The sequence below is a fragment of the Crassostrea angulata genome, chromosome 2 (assembly GCF_025612915.1).
Source record: "Crassostrea angulata isolate pt1a10 chromosome 2, ASM2561291v2, whole genome shotgun sequence".
Lineage (NCBI taxonomy): Eukaryota > Metazoa > Mollusca > Bivalvia > Ostreida > Ostreidae > Magallana > Magallana angulata.
The window spans coordinates 8319334-8343801 of NC_069112.1; the positions used below are offsets into that span (position 1 = coordinate 8319334).

General features: G+C 35.4%; 1 protein-coding gene across 1 annotated transcript; it reads left to right on the forward strand.

Moving 5' to 3' along the window:
* Positions 1-7396: 7396 nt before the first annotated feature.
* LOC128173861 (uncharacterized) lies at positions 7397-18727 on the forward strand. The gene is made up of 3 exons (XM_052839544.1): positions 7397-7597; positions 8342-8502; positions 18551-18727. Exons 1-3 carry the CDS (start codon positions 7495-7497, stop codon positions 18725-18727), a joined length of 441 nt encoding a protein of 146 aa, XP_052695504.1. The 5' UTR covers positions 7397-7494.
* The last annotated feature ends 5741 nt before the right edge of the window (positions 18728-24468 follow it).

Genomic DNA, 24468 nt, shown 5'->3' on the forward strand with positions numbered 1-24468 from the left:
CTCATGTGAACAAAAACCTGACTCGAACAAAGCTATGTACATGTATCTTGCTTATAATTCTATGATTGACGCTGAAATTTTGGTTAATTAATAAAAATGTCTTGCTAAAAGGATGTTATGCTGTAACTACTTTCTTGTGCTCCTTCTTAAACGATTCATTGCATAAAATCTACACAAATATTTGATAGTTTTTCGAACACAAGTAAATAAAAAAGACGTCTATTAACAGTTTCCATAGTCCTGACACATTATTATTATAATAAAAGCATTATCGTTGTTCTTACAAAAAAATATTGCAACGAAAAATTATCTTTGTTTGTAGACATTGTTGTTTTTAGCTCACCTGAGCTGAAAGCTCAAGTGAGCTATTCTGATCACATTTTGTCCGTCGTCCGTCTGTCCGTCCGTCTGTCCGTCTGTCCGTCCGTCCGTCTGTCCGTCTGTAAACTTTTTACATTTTGAACTTCTTCTCTAAAACCGCTTATCCAATTTCAACCAAATTTGGCACAAATTATCCTTATGGGAGGGCGAATATAAATTGCAGAAATAAAAGTTTGATCTGTATTCAAAGCGGAGAAAACCTTGAAACTGTAGAAAAAGGGGGGTGCATTTTTAAAAATCTTCTTCTCAAGAACTACCGAGGCAAATTCAACATAGTTTAGCATAAATTATCCTTATGGGAAGGAAAATATTAATTGCAAAAATTAAGTGGAAATTTTGTTTCAAATCTGAGTTATTACGAAAATAATAATAAAGGAAATGCGTGTTTCAATCAGTTTAATAGCTTCGGGTTCGGCATCCGGTAAAATGATTCCATACTTCTAAACCAAAACGAGGTTCTTTGTTTAAAGCAGCCATGACATTATACGAAAAAGGGTCGATCTGACTATGATGAATTTGCTTGTTGTGCAACAGTTCGCGTATGAAGGGAAATTTTGAAACATACAAAATATATTGGTGCCGATTTTGTGAAGTAAATTGAGGCTAAATATTTCAATGCGTTGACAGTTTTCACACATGACGTTGGTGTTAGCTTGTTCTGATTTTCGTTTCGTTCTCATTATGCTTTGTAACCTGGAAACTATCGTCTGTATTTCGTTATTTTTACGTATCAAATCAAACAGAGACTTCGGTAAATCAAACAGTTAACTGTTTACCTGCGCAAATTAAGCAAAATCGGATGTAGGGGACGGGTACTGAAATACAATTCATTCTATCGGTAATTCGGCATTATCTTTTGCGTAATGGTACATGTAGATTAATGCAATAGGTTTTGTTGAGATGCTCGGCATTTTTTCGAGTTTATTCAGTTTAAATAGAGTTTGATATCGCTGACGGAAATATGTAGGTATATACATGTATATATATATGATTCATTTCGAAAAAATAAATTGTGTTCTTTATTTGTTATACATGTAGTGCATGTTTCTTGTGTTTAATTGTTTACAATTTCTATTTACTAACCATATTTGAGTGTTAAGCTTCGAATTATAAGCAAGATACAGCGATTTGCTCACAATTCTATGTTTGTACACAGATCTTAAAAACTAAAGCTTAAAAAAGTAAAATATTTGTCAATATATATTAAGAAAATTTTCAAAGTCTGTTCTTCCAGAAACCAACTTTAACAACTTATTGTATTGTAAACTTAACCTTTTTAGCTCACCTGAGGGTGGGGCCCCAATGGGGGGTCGAAGTTTAACAAATGAATATATAGAGTAAATCTTTAAAAATCTTCTCCTCAGAAACTAATCAGCCAGGAAAGCTGAAACTTGTGTGAAAGCATCATCAGGTAATGTAGATACAAATTTGTGAAAATCATGATCCCCGAAGGTAGGGTTGGGCCACAATGAAGGATCGAAGTTTTACATAGGAATATATAGAATAAATCTTTAAAAATCTTCTTCTCAGAAACTAATCGGCCAGGAAAGCTGACACTTGTGTGGAAGGATCCTCAGGTAGTGTAGATTCAAAGTTGTGAAAATCATGACCCCCGGGGTTCGGTGAGGCCACAATGGGGGATCGAAGTTTAACATAGGAATATATAGAGTAAATCTTTAAAAATCTTCTTCTCAGAAACTAATCAGCCAGGAAAGTTGAAACTTGTGTGAAAGCATCCTCAGGTAGTGTAGATTCATAGTTGTGAAAATCATGGCCCCCGGGGGTAGGGTGGGGCCACAATGGGGGATCGAAGTTTAAAATAGGAATATATAGAGTAAATCTTTAAAAATCTTCTTCTTAGAAACTAATCAGCCAGAAAAGCTGACACTTTTGTGGATGCATCCTCAGGTAGTGTAAATTCATAGTTGTGAAAATCATGACCCCCGGGGGAAGGGTGGGGCCACAATGGGGGATCGAAGTTAAACATAGGAATATATAGAGTAAATCTTTAAAAATCTTCTTCTCAGAAACTAATCAGCTGGCAATGCTGAAACTTCTTTGGAAGCATCCTCAGGTAGTGTTGATTCAAAGTTGTGAAAATAATAACCCCTGGGGGTAGAATGGGGCCACAATGGGGGGTCGAAGTTTAACATATGATTAAATAGAGTAAATCTTTAAAAATCTTCTTCTCAGAAACTAATTAGCCAGGAAAGCTGAAACTTGTGTGGAAGCATCCTCAGGTAGTGTAGATTCAAATTTGTGAAAATCATAACCCTGGGGGTAGGTTTGGGCCACAATGGGAGGTCGATGTTTTAGATAGGAATAAACAGACTAAATCTTTAAAAATCTTCTTCTCAGAAACTAATCAGCCAGGAAAGCTGAAACGTGTGTGAAAGCATCCTCAGGTAGTGTAGATTCATGGTTGTGAAAATCATGATCCCCAGGGGTAGGGTGGGGCCACAATGGGGGGGGGGGTCAAAATTTAACAAAGGAATATATAGGGTAAATCTTTAAAAATCTTCTCAGAAACTAATCAGCCAGATGTTTCTTTATAATTGTTAAGACTTTGGCCCCAGGACAATTCTTTGGCCTCCCGAGAAGGTTCATAGTTTGATGTACGTTTATATCTAATATATAAACTATTGTTAAGGATCATTTTGAGAACTGCAATACTCAACATATGATAAGACTATAAAATCATCTTGTTAGAAAAGGGACTAATGATTATAAACATAAGAATATCCAGGGGAAAATGGATTTTATTTATACAGGATCTACATGTATTATTGTACATTGTCCAGATAGTTTGTATTATGACTCCATTAAGCTGATTTTATCATACCTATTGTTCCTCAGGTGAGCGATGTGGCCCATGGGCCTCTTGTTTAAATAAAGATGAAAATAATGGGTAAGCATTGGTACAATAGAGTGACATGCCTGCCAATACATTGATTTGAATTATAGCTCTTTAACATATGTGACAACATTTTTCAGTTAAGTTTATTCATCAGTCAAGTGAGTAAGGATATGAAACGTCATACGAAATGAATTCATGCCAGGTCAACGACAATCGTTTATAATGGAAGAGGCCAATTAAAATTTTCAATGTTTTTAATTTGGGGAATTGAGCGCATTCATTATGGTGCAGTGAGGTACACTTTTCTTCTTTCACATATAAAATTTTTTAAATTCAAATACAATAATTAGTAAGAAGTGGAGGGAGAAAATGTACCTTCATGCTCTTATGTATTTTAATCGTTTTATAAAGTGATAGGGGGTTAAAATAAAGGGAACTTGAAGTTAACTGGGAACAACAACTTGCATATGATTTTATTTTCGGTAAAAATTTAAAAGATTAAGTGTGTGCAAAGTGTAAAATTCAGATATTCATTTTTTTTTGTGTTAATCCATATGACACAATATCCTTTTAACGCCCATAGAAAGCTAGTGTTGCTCAGGTGAGCGATGTGGTCCATGGGGCCTCTTGTCAAAAGACATATGGTTGGTGGTTCTATTTTCATTATTTATTCCTTATTTTAATTTCGTTTTTGTGTGTGTTTTTTCGTTGCTTTTACTGCTTCAGTTTATATTTATATCCCCCCTCTCGGAAACAAAGTTTATAGTGGTATATGGGATTGACGTTGTCCGTCTGTCGGTCCGCCTCTTGCCGGTTGTCTATGCAATCGTGTCCGGTCATTATTTTTCTTATGGGGAAACATTTGATGTTCTTCATTCACAGAAAGATTTTTTATCAACTGGTCATGATTTCGATCAAAGATCATTTGGGGAAATTGAAAGACACTAGAAAGAAAAGTGCAAGATTCGTTCTTTCCTAGCAGCAAATATGATTTTGTTGGTTTGTTTAATTGTTTGTTTGTTTTTGTTTTAGTTTTTTTAGTGGAGGGGGTGGCTTGGAGGTTGTTATATTAATAATGTGAAGGCGATAATTCGAGTGTGTTTAGGCATGCATTGATAATTTCAAAGCTAGCAAAAGTCATGATCAAACGTATTTGAAAACCAAAATTGAATTTCGATTTCTAATGAAATATGCACATTCTGTTTCATCTATTAAGTAATATGATGTCAACATTTTGATTAACTTATTTAACTATGTATAACCATGCATGATTGTATTTATAAAGTAGGGTTTCTATAGTCGACATTGCGTTTAGAAAGCATAAATGCAATAATGGTTTTGGTATGACATATCATATTCATTTTTAAGGTGAAAAGGTCACAGTTATTTTACCAAAATGTTATTTTTTTTCAGATGAACAATCAATATATATTATCTTTTTGTGCATGATAATAAACATATTCAATTATAAAGATAAAGGAAAAAACCCAAAAACAAAGCCCTACCACAAACAATTGACTGTCTGGCGTAATGAAAATATACGTATATCTTTCTCTTTAAATTCTTTACTTATTTATGTTGGTTGCCGTTTGGTATACAAGTTCTACAAATATCATACTATTTTGCTAACTCAAAAACAGCGATTTCATTTTTAAAATAAAATAATTCAATCTGGCACAAATTAACAAGGTTTACGTCGAGTAACTGCATGCATGATATAAAATCAATATTTCAGCAATGTTTTTATTGCCATTACTTATAAGAATAATTTGATTTAAATGGCGCTTTTTTTATTGACATTGTCTTGTCTATGTCTTTGAATAAGTTGACTACGTAAGGTCTTTGGATAGTACAAAATTTTGAGGTTTTATGTAAATTTCTTCACAAAAAGTATAATCCCATTTTCGAAAGCACATATATGTAAGACTTCAAGTCAAATGGTAGCGCAAAAGTTCTATAGTATGTTGCCAGAAGGGACGCTATTGTCTGATGGTGACAGAATAACGTTGTTTGTGTCGTCACGTAATGCCGTTTCATAGAAAATACATTATATTTCAAACTTTATTTCCTGAAAACAAAAAGAATGAAAGATTAATTTTATAATGTCTTGAAAAAATTTACCGGGGGCTGGTATCTGTCGAGGGCTGACTCAAGGTGTAATTTAGAAAAAAAGTATATGTATTCTTATACCACGTGAATTACGTCAGATATCGTTTTGTGACGTAAAAATTAATACCTTAAATTTCTACCTACATGTAATTCTAGAAAGGAACAACCAGAGGAGTTCCAATAGGGGTGCGATAGGGATCCGTATGTACCGGGCATATCAATATCAGTCCTACAAATCGATATCACCTGCAGAATCCATATATGCCCTCTAGGCTGATATAAGTATTATAATCCAAGCTGTATAGTATATGCAAAACCTTTGAGTACCCTGTGTGTAGTATAACAGTGTTATAACTGCCGTTCCTTTTAATACACAGGCAAACAATATAAGGAATATATATATATATATATATATATATATATATATATATATATATATATATATATATATATATATATATATATATCTCATTCGTGTGGTGTATATTACCCGTATGATAAACCTTTGCTATATCAAACGGGTGATGCTTTATCTTCCGGTCCGAACTATTTTTGACACAGCCCTTCGCTTCAACGCCTCAGTGGCCTATTTTCGAAGATTTGCTAGACGTACTTTCACAAAACTATATCTACTACAAAAATAATATAAAATGGATTTTATCAGACTTAAACTACAAATATAAAGGAAAACACTTAACTTCATAGCATAGGCATCGGAATCAGGGCAATTGGGCGGGGGGGGGGGGGGGGGTCCCCATCCCCAACTATTTTTGCAAAGTTATACATAACCGTTACCAAAAGATCTTTTTCTTGTTTGTCAAGATTTTAGATAAGTTTAGCCCCCTTCTTCAAACCTTTAATTTGCTTTGTGTAGTTTATAAAACTGCAAATTACGTTAACTTTATCAAGGAGTTCATCCTGACGACGCGATGAAAATAGAGCGTACTGGTTGTGTTTATATACCAGAACTTATCGAAATAATGTTTCATTAGACTTTGATTCCACCACCAGTAAGCAACCTTATTCACTTTTTTCAATCTTAAATCATCAGGCTGGTGTTTGTGTTATAACAATTCAACAACTGATCATCGTTCGAATCAATTCAAATTAACGAGCATTTGCAACTTTGTGTATGTCTGCAAACTTGATTATTCAAGTCTTCTGATCAGTATTTCCATTTAATCAAATGAATAAGCTCTTAGAAAGCTTAAAAATTAGAGCTAAAACATCATTTCAAAGTTTATTTCAGTGAAACATTTAAACAGTTTGATTTATCTCAGAAATGACGCACTATATTCTATTGCGCAAGGTCACAATAACCGCATAACACAACGTTGCATCATCGTTTTTAATCTTTGAAACAAATCAATTCGGATCATATAAGGGACTGTTTCAAAAGCGTCATTATATAAATCAAATCGTATGAGATAAATAGAACATCTATAATTGTTTGATTTTATATTTACTTTATCCAACTCGTTGAAATTGTTATATTCGCTCGGCAAGCCCCGCGATTATATACACCATTTAAACTCGTTGGATAAAGCAAATATAAAATCACACAATATAGATATCCTCTATATTTATTTTTTTATCTCTCAAAACTGCGTGTGCGTTGAGATTGAAATAAATATAAAATATACGAATATGCTTTAGTACATGTTATTAAGACTATTATTCTGTGCAATTGAAAAGTATTTATCGAATATAACAGCATTTCGATTGACACCTATGTGACATTGCAGGTCAGGGAACATATAATTATATAGAACACATTAAGTTTATTTTGAAGCGACACAATCAGGGTCATACAACTAGAATTAAAATGTACTCGTAACATTATTTTTTAAAACAAAAGCAGGTAAAAACCGATACGATGTTTTCCTGTTGAATCATTTTGATGTAAAAAAAAAAAAATTAGAAGGTTTTTTTTTAATTCATAAAATTCTACTGTTTGCTATTTTCCAAAATATTGATAAAATATTAATATTATATCATTTCATTATATCTAGCATGAAGACCCCACTGTTAAACATGTGTGGAAAGAAATAAAGGTTCGGGTTAACGAACAAATTAGAGTAAACTATACAAGTGAAACTAAACTTGAAGACATTGACGAAAATGATCTCGACCGATCAACCCCTACCATGGTGTTTTCTGTTATTGGAGACTCGGACAATCTTGTCCCCAGACCCTGGCCAAAGACAGTTTTCCAGACGGCTTTAATCGAAGCAGCAAAAAGTGGGGGAGGTAATGTTTCAACAACGTTTAGAAATTGATGGTAAAGGACTGTTCATTTAATCCCAGTCAACCTGGAAAAATGTTATAAAAATCATCCAGTGAAGATGTATTGATCATTGGTCTGATATCAAAGCTTATTATTCCACTAATTTTGAATCTGAATGAATCTAAATAATCAGTGCATTCGGTACCTTTATTATGTTCCGTCGCTCATTAGCTTCTACTGAAATATATATCGTCTCTAATTTATATTAAAGTAAGTTTATCTAAATTTAGTGAAATATTAACATCAAGATACAAAAGCTATTTATGTTATAAGACAAACATGAGTTTCGTACAGCCCGTTGTATGTTAACACTACTAAATACTTAAAAAATAAACTTCCTTATACTTATCGAAAATGTTAGAGACCGTGTGAAATAAAAATCAATATTTGATATTTAATATTCGTTTCTGTTTCATTTTTTGACGAACCAAAACAGTATTATCTCGTCTCTAGTCTGCATTTCGTTGATTTTATCTACATTTAGAAATTTGAACAGTCTTTAATGTGTAAGAAAAAAGGCAAAAGACAAAAGGCATTCGATTTGAGAGCTCAGTGGTAGATTACAGACTAATGCTTTCTAGTCCGACCACAATCGTTCATCATTTAAATGCTTCTGTTCTATCAAACATTTAGTCATATACTCCTGTCTTGATGTTTCAACATTTGAAAAAAAACGTATATACCACAATTTTACGTTTGTTTCCTAGAAACATGGATACTGTATCGCGGTAAGGAGCAGGGGTTGTCGAAAGTCGTCAGGGAGGCTTACAAAAACTATGAAGAAATGGAATTCAAAACAAAGTTAGAGGACAAGAAGATAAATAATGAGGACAGGCACATCAAACTCATCAAAATTGCAGGACTTAAGGTATTGTTTCACGAAATAGTATTTATGAATAACATACCCTGTCCCCATGATCCTTCAACTATCTTTTAAGAGGTTCTTGTTGCTCTGCTCTGAAATTTAATCTCGATTCATGGAGTTTCATATTGTCATGCGGGTAGGTTAAGAAAGCATATGGGGAAAAAAGCGTCGTACTTTTAATATTACTTACAAAATCGTAAAATTAAATAAAGGTTTTGAATCACTACAAACACTATTATCTTTGAAACAGATGTCAATGCAATAAATACGGGTAGTACATTACTATTGTGGTGCTGTGTACAGGGTGTGGTGTGGGTCCAATTGCACCACAAAGCCGCGGGGACAAAAAGCACGTCCGAGACTTTCAAATCTTTATTCAGAACCAACAGATAAACAGTACGCCGAACCCGATGTTCGAGCCCGACACAAATTACAATACATGCACTACACTACTCCCTTTTTTCTAAGGAAAATGTCACACAACAACAGTGTTCTGAAATGAAAATTAATCATTTGTTCGAGGATAATCATTCATCAGCTAAAATAAACACAATTTAAATGTTCAAATAATAATGTCATTTTAAGACGCATATCTGGATGGAGGTTTAATCTTCCTTCCACGCCTAGTTGTCGTATTCGTGGTCGTACAGTCATCCTCCAAGTTAGTGTCTCGACACTCCTCTGCAGAATCGTCTTTTAAATTCATGTCCTCGCCAACATCAGGTAGTTTTGGTATGACCTTGACCTCAGTGTTTTTACTTTGGGTGTTTTCCTCACCGTGAGTTTCAAGGTCCTTTAGTTGGATTACCTGCTCCCTCCTCTCATCAAACTCCATACAGTACTGAAGCTGTCTTCGAGCTTTCGAAATCCACCTAGGCACCGTTTCTAGAAGGCAGGGCTTGAGACGATCATGATGTAGTATTGTAGAGCCCTTCTTTGTAATGACTTCATATAATACTTGGCCAAGTTTTCTGGCAACAACTGCTGGACCCTTCCACAATGGCTGTAACTTTTGGCTCTTTCCAACCTTCTTAGCATCATCTTTAATGTATACTAGATCACTAGGATTGTACGACTTCTCATGTGTACGCAAGTCATGTAAGCGTTTTTGACCTCTTGATGCACTTTTCAAGTTTTCCCGAGCTATATTCTCACACTTTTTCATAGACGATCGCAGTTTATCTATGAAGGGAATTTCATCTTCCTCTACTGGGTTTAAACCAAACATTACCTCTTGTGGAAGATGAACCTCACGACCCAACATTAGTCTGTTAGGTGTAAGGCCAGTGCTGGTGTGAGGAGTACTTCTGTATGCTCCAGCAAGCAGAGGGATATGTTCGTCCCAATCATCTTGATTCTGGCTGACAAAGCATCGCATCATTTGGAGAAGAGTCCTATTAAATCTCTCTACCAACCCATTTGAGGAGGGATGGTATGGAGTTGTTCTTGTCTTTGCCCAGCCCATTAACTCTGCTAGTCGTTTCATCAATTCACCATCAAAATTCCGCCCTTGGTCTGTGTGGAGTTCTAGGGGTACTCCAAAATGAGCGATAAAGTCCTTCACTAGAACACTGGCTATGGACTCTGCAGTTTGGTCAGGTAGTGGATAACACTCTGTCCATTTAGAGAACTGATCAACTAGTACAAGAATGTATTTATTTCCTTGTTTGGATATTGGGAATGGTCCTAATATATCCAGCTGTATTCTGTCCATTGGTGATCCTGCACAATACTGTTGCATCAAAGACTTGTTTACTTTGTTAGCCTTTTTGCTTAGTGCACACTTTTCACATGCACCTACAAAAGTTGTCACATAATCTGTCATGTTATACCAGTAGAAGGATTGTCGAAGGCGCTGTATGGTTCTTTTTATTCCAGGGTGCCCTGATAATGGTGAGCAGTGAGCAATTTCCATTACTTCGCCCTTCATTGCATCTGGCACTATAAAGAGTTTTCGGGTTTCTTCAGGAAATTCCCATCTGTAGAATAGGCAATTATTGCTCAACAACAAGTTTTCTCTCATCAGCCAAAAGTGCCTCAGACTTGGTGACTCTGCAAACATTTCCTCTCGATGTTTTGGAAAGTCTTGCTCTATCCACTTAAAAATCTTACATAGCTCTGGATCATCTCTTTGTTTCTGTCCCAATTCTTCATTGGTGTAAGCGTTGAGGGATATCTGGGGACTGACCTCCTCATCATCATCACCATCATCAGACTCATCCATTCTTGTTATTTGGCAAACAGTTTCTGTCTCTTCATCCTGCTTGGGGACACTGTGTCCTCCAGAGCAAGTATCTGGGTCAGAGATATCACAAGATGGGTTCCCATGATTTGTTTGGTTTTCCAAAAGTACTAAACTGCTATCACTCTTGACAGCGAGGGGTATGACATCATCTACATCAGAATGAAAGCGAGACCACTCCTGGTGAATTTTCATGCAGTGTTTACAACCACCACAAGGCAAGTCAGATACGCTTGATCCAACAGTGTAACAGTCACACTTTGATTGCTCTGAAGGGTATCTAGACAAGGCATCTGCGTTGCCATGGTTTATGCCTTTTCTGTGTTGAAAAACAATGTTGAATTGGCTCAGGTGTTCTAACCATCGCGCAAGCTGCCCTTGAGGAGTCTTAAAACGATACAGCCATGTAAGGGAGCCATGGTCAGTACGAACGATGAACTGTCTGCCCAAGAGATAGTGTTTGAACTTCTGAGTGAATGTGACAATAGCAAGAAGTTCCTTGCGTGTAACACAGTACTTTGATTGTGCTGGGCCAAGACGCTTACTAGCATAGCTAATTACCTTCTCTGAGTCACCCTGCAACTGTGAAAGTACTGCTCCAATTGAGTAGTTGGAGGCGTCTGTATCTAGAATGAATGTATTCTTAGACAGTGGGTAAGCCAAAACAGGTGGAGAAACAAGCTTCTCTTTTAGAACATCAAATGTTTTCTGTTGCTCAGCTCTCCATTTAAATGTCACACCCTTCTTTGTCAATTGGTACAGTGGTTCGGCAATCTCAGAGTACTTATCAATAAACCTGCGATAATAGTTGGTGAGTCCTAGAAAGGATTGTACATCCTTAACACTCTGAGGCTGAGGCCAATTTTGTACTACCCGAGTCAGTTCAGGGTTGGCCTCTATTCCATCTGCGCTGATCCGGTGCCCCAAAAACAATACACTTCGCTGAAAAAAATGGCATTTAGATGGCTTTAGCTTTAAGTTGCTCTCTCTAAATCTTTGAAGCACTTCCTTGAGGTGCATGATGTGCTCCTGCATGTTGCGGCTGGCAACTATAACATCATCTAAATAAATCAATACCATATTCCATTGCAGACCTTTAAGAACACACTCCATTGCTCTCTGAAATGTCCCCGGGGCTCCACACAGCCCAAAAGGCATGCGAGTGTACTCGAAGAGCCCGTAGCGGGTTATAAAAGCTGTTTTTCTCCTATCTGCTTGATCCACTTCAATTTGATGATATCCTTGCTGGAGGTCTATAGTTGAAAAAATGGTAGAGCCAGCAAGGGTGTCTAAACATTCTTCAATATTAGGGAGTGGATATGAGTCTTTCCTGGTGACATCATTCAATTTTCTATAATCGATGCACCATCTGACTCCGCCATCTTTCTTTCTGACCAGAACCACAGGTGATGCCCAGTCTGAAGTTGAAGGTACTACAACTCCACTGTCAAGAAGACTCTGCAAGTGTTGTTCTTCCTCTTCTTGAAATCCTAAGGGTGTTCGCCGCACTGGTTGGCGCACTGGTGACGCATCTCCTGTAACAATCTGATGGGAAATCTTGGAGAAGCACCCGACATCATTGGCATTTTTAGCGAAAACATCCTGATAGTTCAGTAACAATGTTTTTAGTTCCTTGGTCTCTGCCTCTGAACATCCCTTTGTTGTATTTTCCATTAATTTCTCCAAATGTAATGGTACATGTTCGACACTTCCTTGACCCTGTTGACTACCTTCCACATCACTAGGTGGCTCGTAAGAGTTGTTTTGCTCTGTCTCAGCCTCCACTAATTTACCTAAATGTGTACCTGCAGGCAACTTTAGTTCTTGGGGGGTTGGGTTAAGGATTCGAACAGGTATTCGATCATTCATTTTTACTAGTACGGATCCAGTGTGAGCACCATTTTTCAAAGATGCTGGATCAAGTACTCCCACTAGTTGTTGATCGGGTTTATCAACACATCCACTTAGTATTGTCTCACTCATTGGGGGCAGAGTGGTATCTTTTTCAATGCTAACTCTTGCTACATGCATTTTGTTTGGTGAATCCACATTTCCAATTACGAGTTCACCCCTAACCAACAAATCACCTTGTCTTGTCAAAACAACAGCATCAAGGGCCATCAACAAATCTATCCCGATCAACACCTCATCACGTATGGGTGCAATGCAGACCTTCCAATCAATGGATGACCTTCCCAGATCAACTCTTACTCCGACATCAGTAACTGCAGACATCTTATTGCCACCCTCTGCATTTAACAGTGTTGTTGTTTTGTTACCACCAGAATACTCTAAGCTTCTGTTTCTCACAAAGTCTTCTGATAAGACAGTTACTTCAGCTCCAGTATCAATCACTGCTAGAGTCTGCTCCCCATTTATTTGCACTGGTACTCTAATTGTTTTCCCATTTTCACTTCCAATCTTAAAAAGTTTCTTTGAGGTGTCCTTCTCATTTAATTCGCTTTTTCTAGGAGATTGTAATGGAGATGTTGGACAATCTCTTTGAAAATGGTTATATTCTCCACACTTAAAACAACCTCTTCTGGGGGATGAAGACCTTTGAGATGATCTCATTTCTGCTGTTCTGTGCTCTATCAAGGCCTTTAATTCCTGAATTGCCTCCTTTAGTGTTTTCTCCTTTGCTTCAGGGGATGCCACTGATCGCACATTCTCACAAGAACTACCTTCCTCACTGTCAATGTTACAGAGGTCCTCTTGCCAGGATACTCTTCTAGAATGGCGCTGGAATTGAACATTTTCACGACCTATTGTAGCTCTGAAGTTGTGTTGTAACTGTATAACAACATCTAAGGCTTCAGATATAGTTTTCGGCATTTTGTTTAACGCTTCATATCCAATCTTAGCATTTTTATAACCCTTTAAGAAGGATTCTGCAGCTATTTCCTCTTGGAGTTCAATGCTTACAGAGGGAAAAGCTTGCGAAACCAAACGCCGCACAGTCTCGGCAAACTCATCATCAGATTCTCCCTTCTGTCTTACTTCCTCTAGTCGTTTTCTTGCAGTAGCAGGTGGATCCTTTCGGTTGAATCTATCTGACATAAGTTTTAATAACTTTGGGTAGTCATTCTGAACAGATTTTGGTAGGCTGCATAGGTATTTTGATGCTTGGCCTCTCAAGCATTCTATGAATCGGTCAAGGCGTTCTTCATCTCCCCATTCATATCTCTGTGCTGCTCTATTGAAAGGAAGAAGGAATCCTTCCCAGTCTCCACTCCCATCAAATACTGGTAACTTTTGCCTTGGCATATAATCATTTCTTGTGCTCATAGATCCTAGGCTTCGGCCAGACTCGAACTGGTTTATTGTATCTAGCAATGGCTGGAATGGTTTGTTGCTTGGTCCAGGTATGGGAGTCGAGGTAGGTTGTCTGAAGCCATTACTTGTCTGGTGGTTTCTCTGCAAAGCTTGACCTGAATATGATGAGCTATGACAATTGGTGTTTGTATTTCTATGGGGTGTTGAAAACCCAAGCCATTCTGCAGCATTGTGTTGTCGCTTTCCTTCCTCGTCATGTTGGTACAGTCTGGGGCTGTCCCCTTGACTGTTCAACATTTCTGTTTTGTGGTCCTGGTATGCGTGTACCTGTCTGGGGCTGTCCCCTCGACTAAGTGAACGCTCCAGGACCTGTGTGAGCCCTTCAGTCATGTCCGAGAAAAGTTTTTCTTGTCTCCTAACCATTTCTTTTTGACTCTCTATCGATTCAGACAGAAGTCGCTCTTGATTCTTTATAATGTTTAATTGTTTGTCTATCGTAGCAGATAACAGCCTCTCATTGTTCATCACCAATTGCATTTGTCTATCTACAGCTGAATCCTGCTTACTTAACATCAATTTTGTTGCTTCCTCTAAGTTGAGGGTGAGGCTACCTAAGCTCCTGTCAACTTTTTCTAAAACCATGACAGTACTTTGTTCAACTGAAGGAATGACTAAACAAGGATTATTGAAGTCATCAGTATCTGTTGTAGCAGTAATAGTGTTGTCAAGTATGTTGTCGCTTTCTGACATAATTGTTGATATTAATTTTATAAAGTCAGTAGTTCCTGTGGGTCAACATTCAATGTTAGCACATCTGGTGTTGCATCAGACCAGCACTCATTCACTATGTCTAATTCTAATCGCCTTAACCACTTTTCAGATAATTGGCCATCAGGATGAATTCCGTCTTTCAAGAGGTTATAATTAAAAGACTGTCTTCCACGACCTCTGACTTTTACAATATCAAGGTGAAACTGAAGAGTATTACGACCTAATGACTGATTAAGATCATAAATTCGCTGGTTAAGACCATTTATTTCCTCAATCAAAAACTTGTCTGTAGTCTCAAAGTTTTCAGGATTAGGGTGCCCTAAATAGGTATTGTACAGTTTTGCAGAGTACACTGGAATAGTAATGAATTTTAGAAAACCTTGTTTTGAAATGACAAAATTTTTTATCCTATCAAACTGTTCTAAAATGTTGGTCGTTGCTGCACCTAAAGAATTATACCTCAATTCAATTTGCCTCTGTCTGTGACCAGGGCCCCTGTGTATTTTCTTTGTAATATCACAAACACCTAACCAAACATACACTACTAAAGGCTTGCTACCCCTTGACAGCTTTTCAAGTTCAGGTATTGCTCTATCGATAGCCACTGCAGATGTAGCCCCTGAATATGTGAAGAATTGAAGGGGAATTCTACTGTTGTGATGTACTCTTAAACAATTTCCTAAGCTATCAGACACCAGTACAGGCAACTTGGTAATGGGACTGGGAGGAACTTGGAGTGGGTTTTTGTCCAGATATTTTGTGATACTTGACAAGCTCATTAATGAAAATATTCCCACTTGATCTATCTTATCCTAAAATCACAAAATCGAGAAATGACCCCTAACAATAATGTAAAGTTGCTGTTGGAGGGGGGGGGGGGGAGGGGGGGTGCAAGATCAAAAATAATGATCCCAAGAAATAAAAAGAAAAGCACCAAAAAAATTAAAAAATACAGATGCGGATTCTCACAATCTGATAACAAGTTTAATATACAAGAAAGCACGCAAAGAACAGAGGAGCGGATTCACACTACCCCTGGATGCATGCACGTGGTCAGAACCAACGCAGATCAATTCCTACAATTGAAGTGACCTAATCTCGCACAAATTCCGACAAAACTTACAGTATGATTAAAACGCACTTCTGACACCAGTGTGGTGCTGTGTACAGGGTGTGGTGTGGGTCCAATTGCACCACAAAGCCGCGGGGACAAAAAGCACGTCCGAGACTTTCAAATCTTTATTCAGAACCAACAGATAAACAGTACGCCGAACCCGATGTTCGAGCCCGACACAAATTACAATACATGCACTACACTATCACATCGGTTCATTATTATGTGATATCTATAAATAGCGGACGTATATTCCATAATATAAAATGAGATAGAACAAAACTACACTGCGATTTTCACGAAACAATAAACATATCAAGGAACGACAAAAAATCTCAGTGTTATCAAAATCGCTGCTAGAAACCTATATTCTCCTTTATTAAATAGTTATTCATTCGATTCTCAAAAAACCTTCTAACTTTTATGCATATAAAACGGTTGGTTGCATCAAAGCAACACATAACACGGGATTCTAGCAACACTTTTCAAGTTAAGCATTGATCACACTATTGATACCTGTTACATTTCAAGTTCAATATATACGGGCTAGTGTTGTTCTAGTCAGATATTTATATCGTAAACAATGACAGAGGAAAGCCTGACCGAGAAATAAAAGAAAAATCACAAACATGTACCTTTTAGCCAATGGTTGATAAAATTAAAAATAAAAGTCCCTGATAAGGGAATCGTCAAATGAATTTTTCTCCATTATCGTATATGTTGGCTGCATTTTTATTATTGGAAATGTTTTAAGTTTTGGGAACAAAATGAATTTGGAACTGTTTGAAATTGTGTTGTTTTAAATATAATAGAATACTTGCTGAGTTTTTGTGAAAGCAAAAACAAATAATAATAATAACACAGGGGCCAAGCCCATTTTAACATTAATTTCAATGTAACCATAAATAAAGAAAGGGGTCGAACTCTGACCCAGATAAAAAACTACCAGCTCGCTTCAAAAGCCTAATAAATCAATTTTTTTTACAACGCTTGCAATATGCGTGTATTTTTCAGAAAAATAATGTCTAAGATACACTCATGCCGAATTTCAAGTTGATGGGTCTTAAAATAGCGAAGATATACGTCATTATTCTCTCGAATTCGCCAGTTTATTTTTACTAGGACATTTACCGGTCCAGGGCTCACGATGGGATTTTGCCTCTGACAACAGCAGTATTGCAACAAGTCGAGAAACATTCGCACTAATCTTTTAAAATCTCACATCAAATGCACTCTACTTACATCCTTAAATTCCGATAAAATTCCGTAAATACTCTCCAAACTGAACTTTTATTCTGCAGCCACATTGACTTCTGACAGGGCCAGCCATTGACGTCTGCTAGAAATACTGATTTTGATTGGACCATCAGGAATATTAACCAATGAAATTGAGTTTAACATTTTCTATCACAATGGCCGGTCTGGTCAGAAGTTGATGGGGCTGCAAAATAAAAGTTCAGTTTGGAGAGTATTTACGGAATTTTATCGGAATTAAAGGATGTAAGTAGCGTGCATTTGATGTGAGATTTTAAAAGATCAGTGCGAATGATTCTCGACTTGTTGCAATACTGCTGTTGTCAGAGGCAAAATCCCATCGTGAGCCCTGGACCGGTAAATGTCCTAGTAAAAATAAACTGGCGAATTCGAGAGAATAATGACGTATATCTTCGCTATTTTAAGACCCATCAACTTGAAATTCGGCATGAGTGTATCTTAGACATTATTTTTCTGAAAAATACACGCATATTGCAAGTGTTGTAAAAAATAATTGATTTATTAGGCTTTTCAAGCGAGCTGGTAGTTTTTTATCTGGGTCAGAGTTCGACCCCTTTCTTTATTTATGGTTACATTGAAATTAACGTTAAAACGGGCTTGGCCCCTGTGAATAATAATAATAAAAATAATAATAATAAATGATAAAATAAATAAATAAAGTTTCAGAAAGTTTCAGTTGTGGAAACCCTTTGTAAAGTATGTATCCAAAGAGTTTATGAAGGTTTAAACTATTAACTAAAAATTTCTAGCTTCAGTACGTTTAAGTCGCGGAAACCCTTAAGTTTGTAAACAACATGTATTCCAAATATGTAGGTTGAAACGATGCAGAAACTTCAAGTTTCATGTGGTTTCCTTAGCGGAAACGATTTGGATTCCTATACAGCCTAAATTTCCACACTGCAGAAACTAAATAAAACTTGAGGTGTCCACGCTAAAACTTAAAGTAACCTTAAGTTTCAGCAAAGTTTTAAAAGGGTTTCCGCAGCCATAAAACCAGATATTTCATCCAGTGCTTCCAATGATTTTTTTAAATCTCAATGAATCACATCGAAATACTTAAGATTTTTAAGATTACTTACATTTTTAATCTGTGAAATGCTTTCCAATCAAATTTATGAGACAATCAACTCTCTGTCATGCCGTAATCAATGTATACATCAACGTAATATAATCCAATTTGTGAGAAAAAAGCATTAACTCCAGTATTTTTGTTTTTCCTGTTTTTGTTTGGGATTGGAATTGGGATTTCAGGGAATTGCATAAAACTCATATTCCATATGCTTTCTTAACACCCCCGCGGATTTTTCATGAAATTTAATGAATTAAAGCATATAGTTTGATGCACACATGGCATTAAGCAATTTTAATTTCAGACTAACGAAAGCCTGAGAGATGATGCAAACACTCCATTAACAGTAGAGAAAGTACTATTAAAAAACGATTATAAAACCACAGAAGGGGAAGGTGACACATTTTTGTTGAACTTCGAGAAATTTGTTTCTGAACAGAAAGTTGCATTCTTCAGTCAGAAAATGGACGCCAGTAAGTAAATTGTATATTTAAGTATTGTCAAATCACTTACATATCGAGGTATTTCTATGACTTTTTTCATAACATTTATGAATATTAACCATAAGAAATGACCAGGCTTGCCACGCAGTGTTCACTGTTATTAATTTTAGATTTAAAATTTTCAAAATCGTCTTTTAATTTAAAATAAGTACGCTTTGTTGGTGGATTGTTCAGAAAGCCACGTCATTAAACACTATAACAAAATAGAGATAACATGTTGGTACATGAATGTCCATTATGTGTATATGCCCAATATGTTTGTATCTCATACTAATTGTTAGACCATGATTAAACACATAATTGTCAACGGACTTTTCCGTTTTTTCCCGATTACGCCAAAGAGCACACGGTGAGTGTGACCGGTCAGCAAAGGATGCTTACTCCTCCATGGTTCCTGATCCTACTTCAATTCTTTTTAGATGTCCATGTTTGCGTTGCTTCTGTTTAGTAATTTCCCTTTGAACTTCTGAGTTTGAACGCTGGTCGTTATCACCAAATGTCATTCGCAATCTGCGGCGTTCAATTACCTGTAAACATACGTAGCATTATCATCGCGCATTAGTAGACGCATACATGTGATCACATAGTTTGAATATTTTTAAAATGTAAGAATAAATGAAAAGTTCAAACTTAAAAACTTACACAGGATGAATCTCTGCCATTCAGTCAACTGAATGATAACTGAATGGTCTGGAAAGGTGACTGAATGGCACAGATATGCCATTCAGTCACATTTCAGTTACCTTTCAGTCACCTTTCAATTGACTGAATGGCAGATATTCATCCTGTGTTATAAGTTGCAGAATTTAAACACCTCTTTATTTGTTTTACGATACATAAATTCAAACTGTGATGTAAAATAAAAACAATTCTTATGATGGTTTAAATTTATAACAATATATTTAAAACTCTTCATTTAGGGATACGGATATCGTGCTAGAATTAAAAAAAAGGACTATGTTTTAAAATACGGTAAAAGTTTTACATATCTATTTTACAATACATTTGGAGCCCACTCTCCTTACAGTGGCGGCCATTGCGCTAACTACTCGGTCATATGTAAAACTCATATAACAGATCTAATGAAAATTGTCATTAAATCATATTTATTCTTTTATTTAAAAAATCGACAGTTTCTTTTTAGCCTTTGAAGCAAACTTTATATCACGTACATATTGCTTTTCTATCTGCTATTCATGTCACTGACAAAGAGTGAATACAGTAGCTTTAAAATAACGATACAAAAATGTTATACAAATTAACATCAAGAAATGTATGAATATAAAAATAAGCTGTTAAGACAAATAAGCACTACCATCTAACGCGCGGTCTTTTAATTGTTTGCATTGTCTGGTGTGTTATAAGAGCGACAACACCACAAATAAGCGTCGATTGATCAAATAAACTTTTTATCGGTTCAAAAGTTATAAATCATGACCTTACAATGGTTTATGCACAAGGTGAAGGATTGAGATGTCCGTTTTTAGAAACATAGAGCACGCCTGAAAAAGAAAAAAAAAATACTTTACTTCTTCAAATGTATATTAAAGTAACAAATAGCTACATAAAATGTCCGGTACCTAATTCGGTTCTATACGAAGAATACACATAACTCTAGATGTATTTATCAAGTAATATGGACACTTTTACCTTAGCTGTTATTTTTCAACGTCTGGCAGACAAGTCCAGCAATTTATCAATCTAGCTAAATCGTTACTAGTAGCTTGTAAAAGTGATATATTATATATATAGTATTCTATAACTATATTTTTAAAAATGTTAGTTTACGCAAATATACTATGTTAACTCAGTTTATGTAGATTGTGTTATATTTGCTACAATTCTGTGTTTTTGTAGCTCAGTGGCATTTGTTAAGATAGCCGTATTGAATTCCATTGTACCTTTGACTGTCACCTATCACTGTCACTATCAAAGTATCAGAGTAACAATGTGAAGGATTTTGACCTGAGTAAAAAATTGACACAGGTTCATTTATTCAACCTTGAATATTGCGACCAAAATTGTTCAAAAAAACCTTCGGCTGTTGAAAATTGGCCCGTATCATACAATTTTAATCATGAAACAAACTGGGTCTAAATTCGTATACAAATAACAAAAAAACATCTGCGTGTGTGAATTGATATGCAATATCAATATATTTTGTATTTGTTGAATGGGTATAATTACACCATTTACCATTAGTCATATTGTTATATACTTTTATACGAGGGTTGTTAGAAAAGTTCGCGAACAAGTTCGATTTTGAACGGATTATTTGCATGATACCAGCGAAATTTTATTATTCAATCTTGACATATTTTCTAAAACATATATGTAAAGATTTGTTTATTTTGAATGGACCTTAAAAATTATACAGATTAATTAATTTTTTTTTGTACGCATTTATCACTTTTAAAAAAATGTACAGTTTTAGTGCATAAAAATAAACGATATTTTACATAAGATTACAATAAGTTATGAATGTTTTGTAAAAGTTTCAATTAAATTGTAGAATTATTTACCCTTTTATCGCCAAATATGGACGACCAACGTTAGGAAAATGAGTCAAAAACGTTAACGTAATTGGACACCTTGGAGCACCGGGCCGTCATTAAATTGTGTGTGCATACAGAAAATTCTCTGATAGAGACCAACAGGTTCTTAGATTCTGGTTTTTTTCATAGGACAAAGGTTTACAATTGAAAACACAATTGAAATTGAAGTTTTGAAAATGGAAATACTGATATCTTGAGCTCTTGCAGTACACCAACCCCCATAGAACCCGGATCTTGCACCTATGGATTTTGCTTTATTTCCTTATCTGAAGTCGAAACTGCGTGGACAGAGATTTTCGGACCTAAAGGATCTACGATATGACACATAAGACATTGTTAAAAGAATTGACAAATAATGGTATGAACACGCGTTTTATAAATTGGTTAAAGGAATGAAAAGTGTGTATCCTATAAGTTAATTACCTTGAAAAAGAGTTAAATTGCTTTTCAGTAGCTTGACATCACCTTATAACGTCGTGGATATATGAACTGGTGCTCCGTAAATGCAATTCATGCAAACTAAATATCAAATCGCTTTTGTCTTTTTAAAAAAGACATACGTCATCCTACAAAGTACACAGTAATTTTAACGTAAATCACTTTGTTTGTTAACTTTTCTGACAACCCTCGTATATCCGTATTTACACTAACCTAGTAAATTAAAAATGGTGTATTGAAAAAAATGAATTTTAATACAAATTTTAGAAATGGTATAATGTAAAATTTGTTCTTACATCATCACAGAACATTCAAACTGTCATTATTTTAATTTCAAACGGAAGACCGTCTTGTTATTCTACGGTTTCTTTTTCTTTATTATTCTTTTTTTTTTCTTTTTCTGACTTTTTTGGAGCGCTATTTCTCAAAAACTGTTCAACCGATTTGCACAAAATTTTTAGGACTGATAGAGCATGATCGGCGCTACATTTTATAAGTTTTCAGGGATTGTAGATGAATGTCTGTAGATGTACCCCCATGCTTCCAATTATGAAAAATGCTCAAGGCCTCGAAGCTCGCCTGAACCTGAAAAAAAGCACCAAATTTGTTCACGAAATTTTTCCACTTTTTCTGTAATATCTTTTGACGTATAAATATTTTGTCAAAACATGTAAAGCAAAAGTTGTTTTAAATTTTACGGGCTTTCATTTGATATCAAGAAAAAGGGGCCTGTCCCTAAATTTAGGGGCCAAGAGGGCACTAAAGTCTTTGTACAATAACTCTTTACTAAACAATAATTTGTTATCAATTGTAGAAGCAAAAATCTTTATTGTAGAGCTGTTTATCTATGCAATACCATGCCTAAGTCATATGTTTTGTACACTATGCTTTCTTAATATTTTTTGTTGATGGCCCCATTAAGGAGTTTAAGGGTCAGCCCCTAAAACACAATTGTTCAGATATCTCGAGAACGGTTCACAATTCGTGAACACTTGTTGAACAAAATATGTTTATATTTGCAAAACCTTTCATTTGATATCAGGAATAAGGGGCTGGCCCCTAAAACTAGGGACCAAGGAGGTATTAAAGTCTTCTTACAATAACTCCTAACTGAAAAATGATTTGTTATTAAATATGGAAGCAAAAATGTTCATTGTACAGCTGTTTATCTATACAGAACCATACCCAAGTCTTTAATTACGTAATTAGGGGTTTTAAGGGGCCAAACATTCAAAACTTTAATCATTTATATCTGAAAAAGGAAAAATATTTTGAAAAGAAATTTAGAACAAAATTTGCTCAAAATAATGTTCTTAAAATTTTGTTGTTGGTGGCCCCGGTAAGGAGTTTAAGGGTCAGCCCATAATCCACAGTTGTCAGATATCTCAGAAACGGTTAACAATTTGTTAACTTTTGTTGAACAAAATATGTTTATATTTGCGATACCTTTTTTTATATCAAGAAAAAGGGGCTGACCCCTCAAATTGGGGGTCAGGAGGGCTATACCGTCTTTTTATAATTACTTTTTTTTTCTGAGCGATAATTTAACATCAATCATTAAACAAAAACAAAGAACTTTTAAAGCTGAATCTAACGCTGAAATCTGTTTTAAAATCAGACGATGCACTACAGAGATATAAAGGTTTTTAAATGGATTTTCCGGAAATTTTGATTCCACATACTTGGTTAAGAAACTAGTTTTATGTTCAGAATTAAATTAACTCGTACTTAAAATTATTCGATAATTGGTAAATTATATTTTTACACATTCGGATTGTATTTGCTAAGTCGTTCTTCAAATCGATAAGGTTTTTGTTAATTCATACTAAGAATCATTCGGATTTTGTTAACTCGTACTAAAAATAATTCGATTTTTTTTCTTTTTGTCTTAGTTACTTATGTTTAATGTTTTAAGAACTCTGCTTCTTACAGGAAATTCTAGTTTTACTTTCGACATTAACGGAAGACCCACTCGTTGCTTTGCAACGAGCTTTGCTCTAGTTTTTTTAAAATTATTCTCAATTCAAAGCAAAATTTACAATGAAACGTCAATAGTAATAATTTTACTTACACTTTCCCAACGAGTTCACGGTATTACAATAGAATGGGCAAAAATACATTAACGTTATTAATCAAAGGTAATTTAAATTCGATATTTTTCCGTTATATAAAATTATCTATAAATAAAAACATATAAACAACAAATCTAACGCATTTGATAGTTCCGAAAAATTCAAACTTTTTTTTATATCTTTGTAAACTTGTGTTTTAAGGGGTTTTTTTTCTAGCAAGTTTACAAAGAAACGTTTTAAAGTCTATTAATTACTGATGACGACGAAGCAGAATAAAACTTTATTCTCAACTTTCGCTGATGAAACTTTTGTTGTACAACGGGACGTTGCACGATAAGTTTTCAGAAATTGGTAAATAGTCTGTTCCAAGTGGCTGCTTTCTGCATGCGATGTTTTGACAACTTTTCCTATAGTTCGGTAAACCGTTCGAATTCTCTTTAGCTCCTGGCCATAATGGTGTAATTTACGGTGTGTGAATCCCATATAATTTGTTAATTCTTTACATTCATGGCTTCGAAATAGAGGGCTGTTGACACTGTTTGAAATTCCGGAATGCCGAAGTACACATTATCTATATCTGTATATCTCGAATAGTCATCAACTATTACAAGCAGGTATTCTCTGGATGGTAAAAGACCGCAAAAAGTTATGCTT

Excerpts from the sequence above, each read along its gene's own strand:
- LOC128173861 (XM_052839544.1), top strand. The coding sequence starts at position 7,495 with ATGGTGTTTTCTGTTATTGGAGACTCGGACAATCTTGTCCCCAGACCC. Across the intron at positions 7,598-8,341 it reads AGCAGCAAAAAGTGGGGGAG|AAACATGGATACTGTATCGC; the intron begins GTAATGTTTCAA and ends TTTGTTTCCTAG. Across the intron at positions 8,503-18,550 it reads TCAAAATTGCAGGACTTAAG|ACTAACGAAAGCCTGAGAGA; the intron begins GTATTGTTTCAC and ends TTTTAATTTCAG.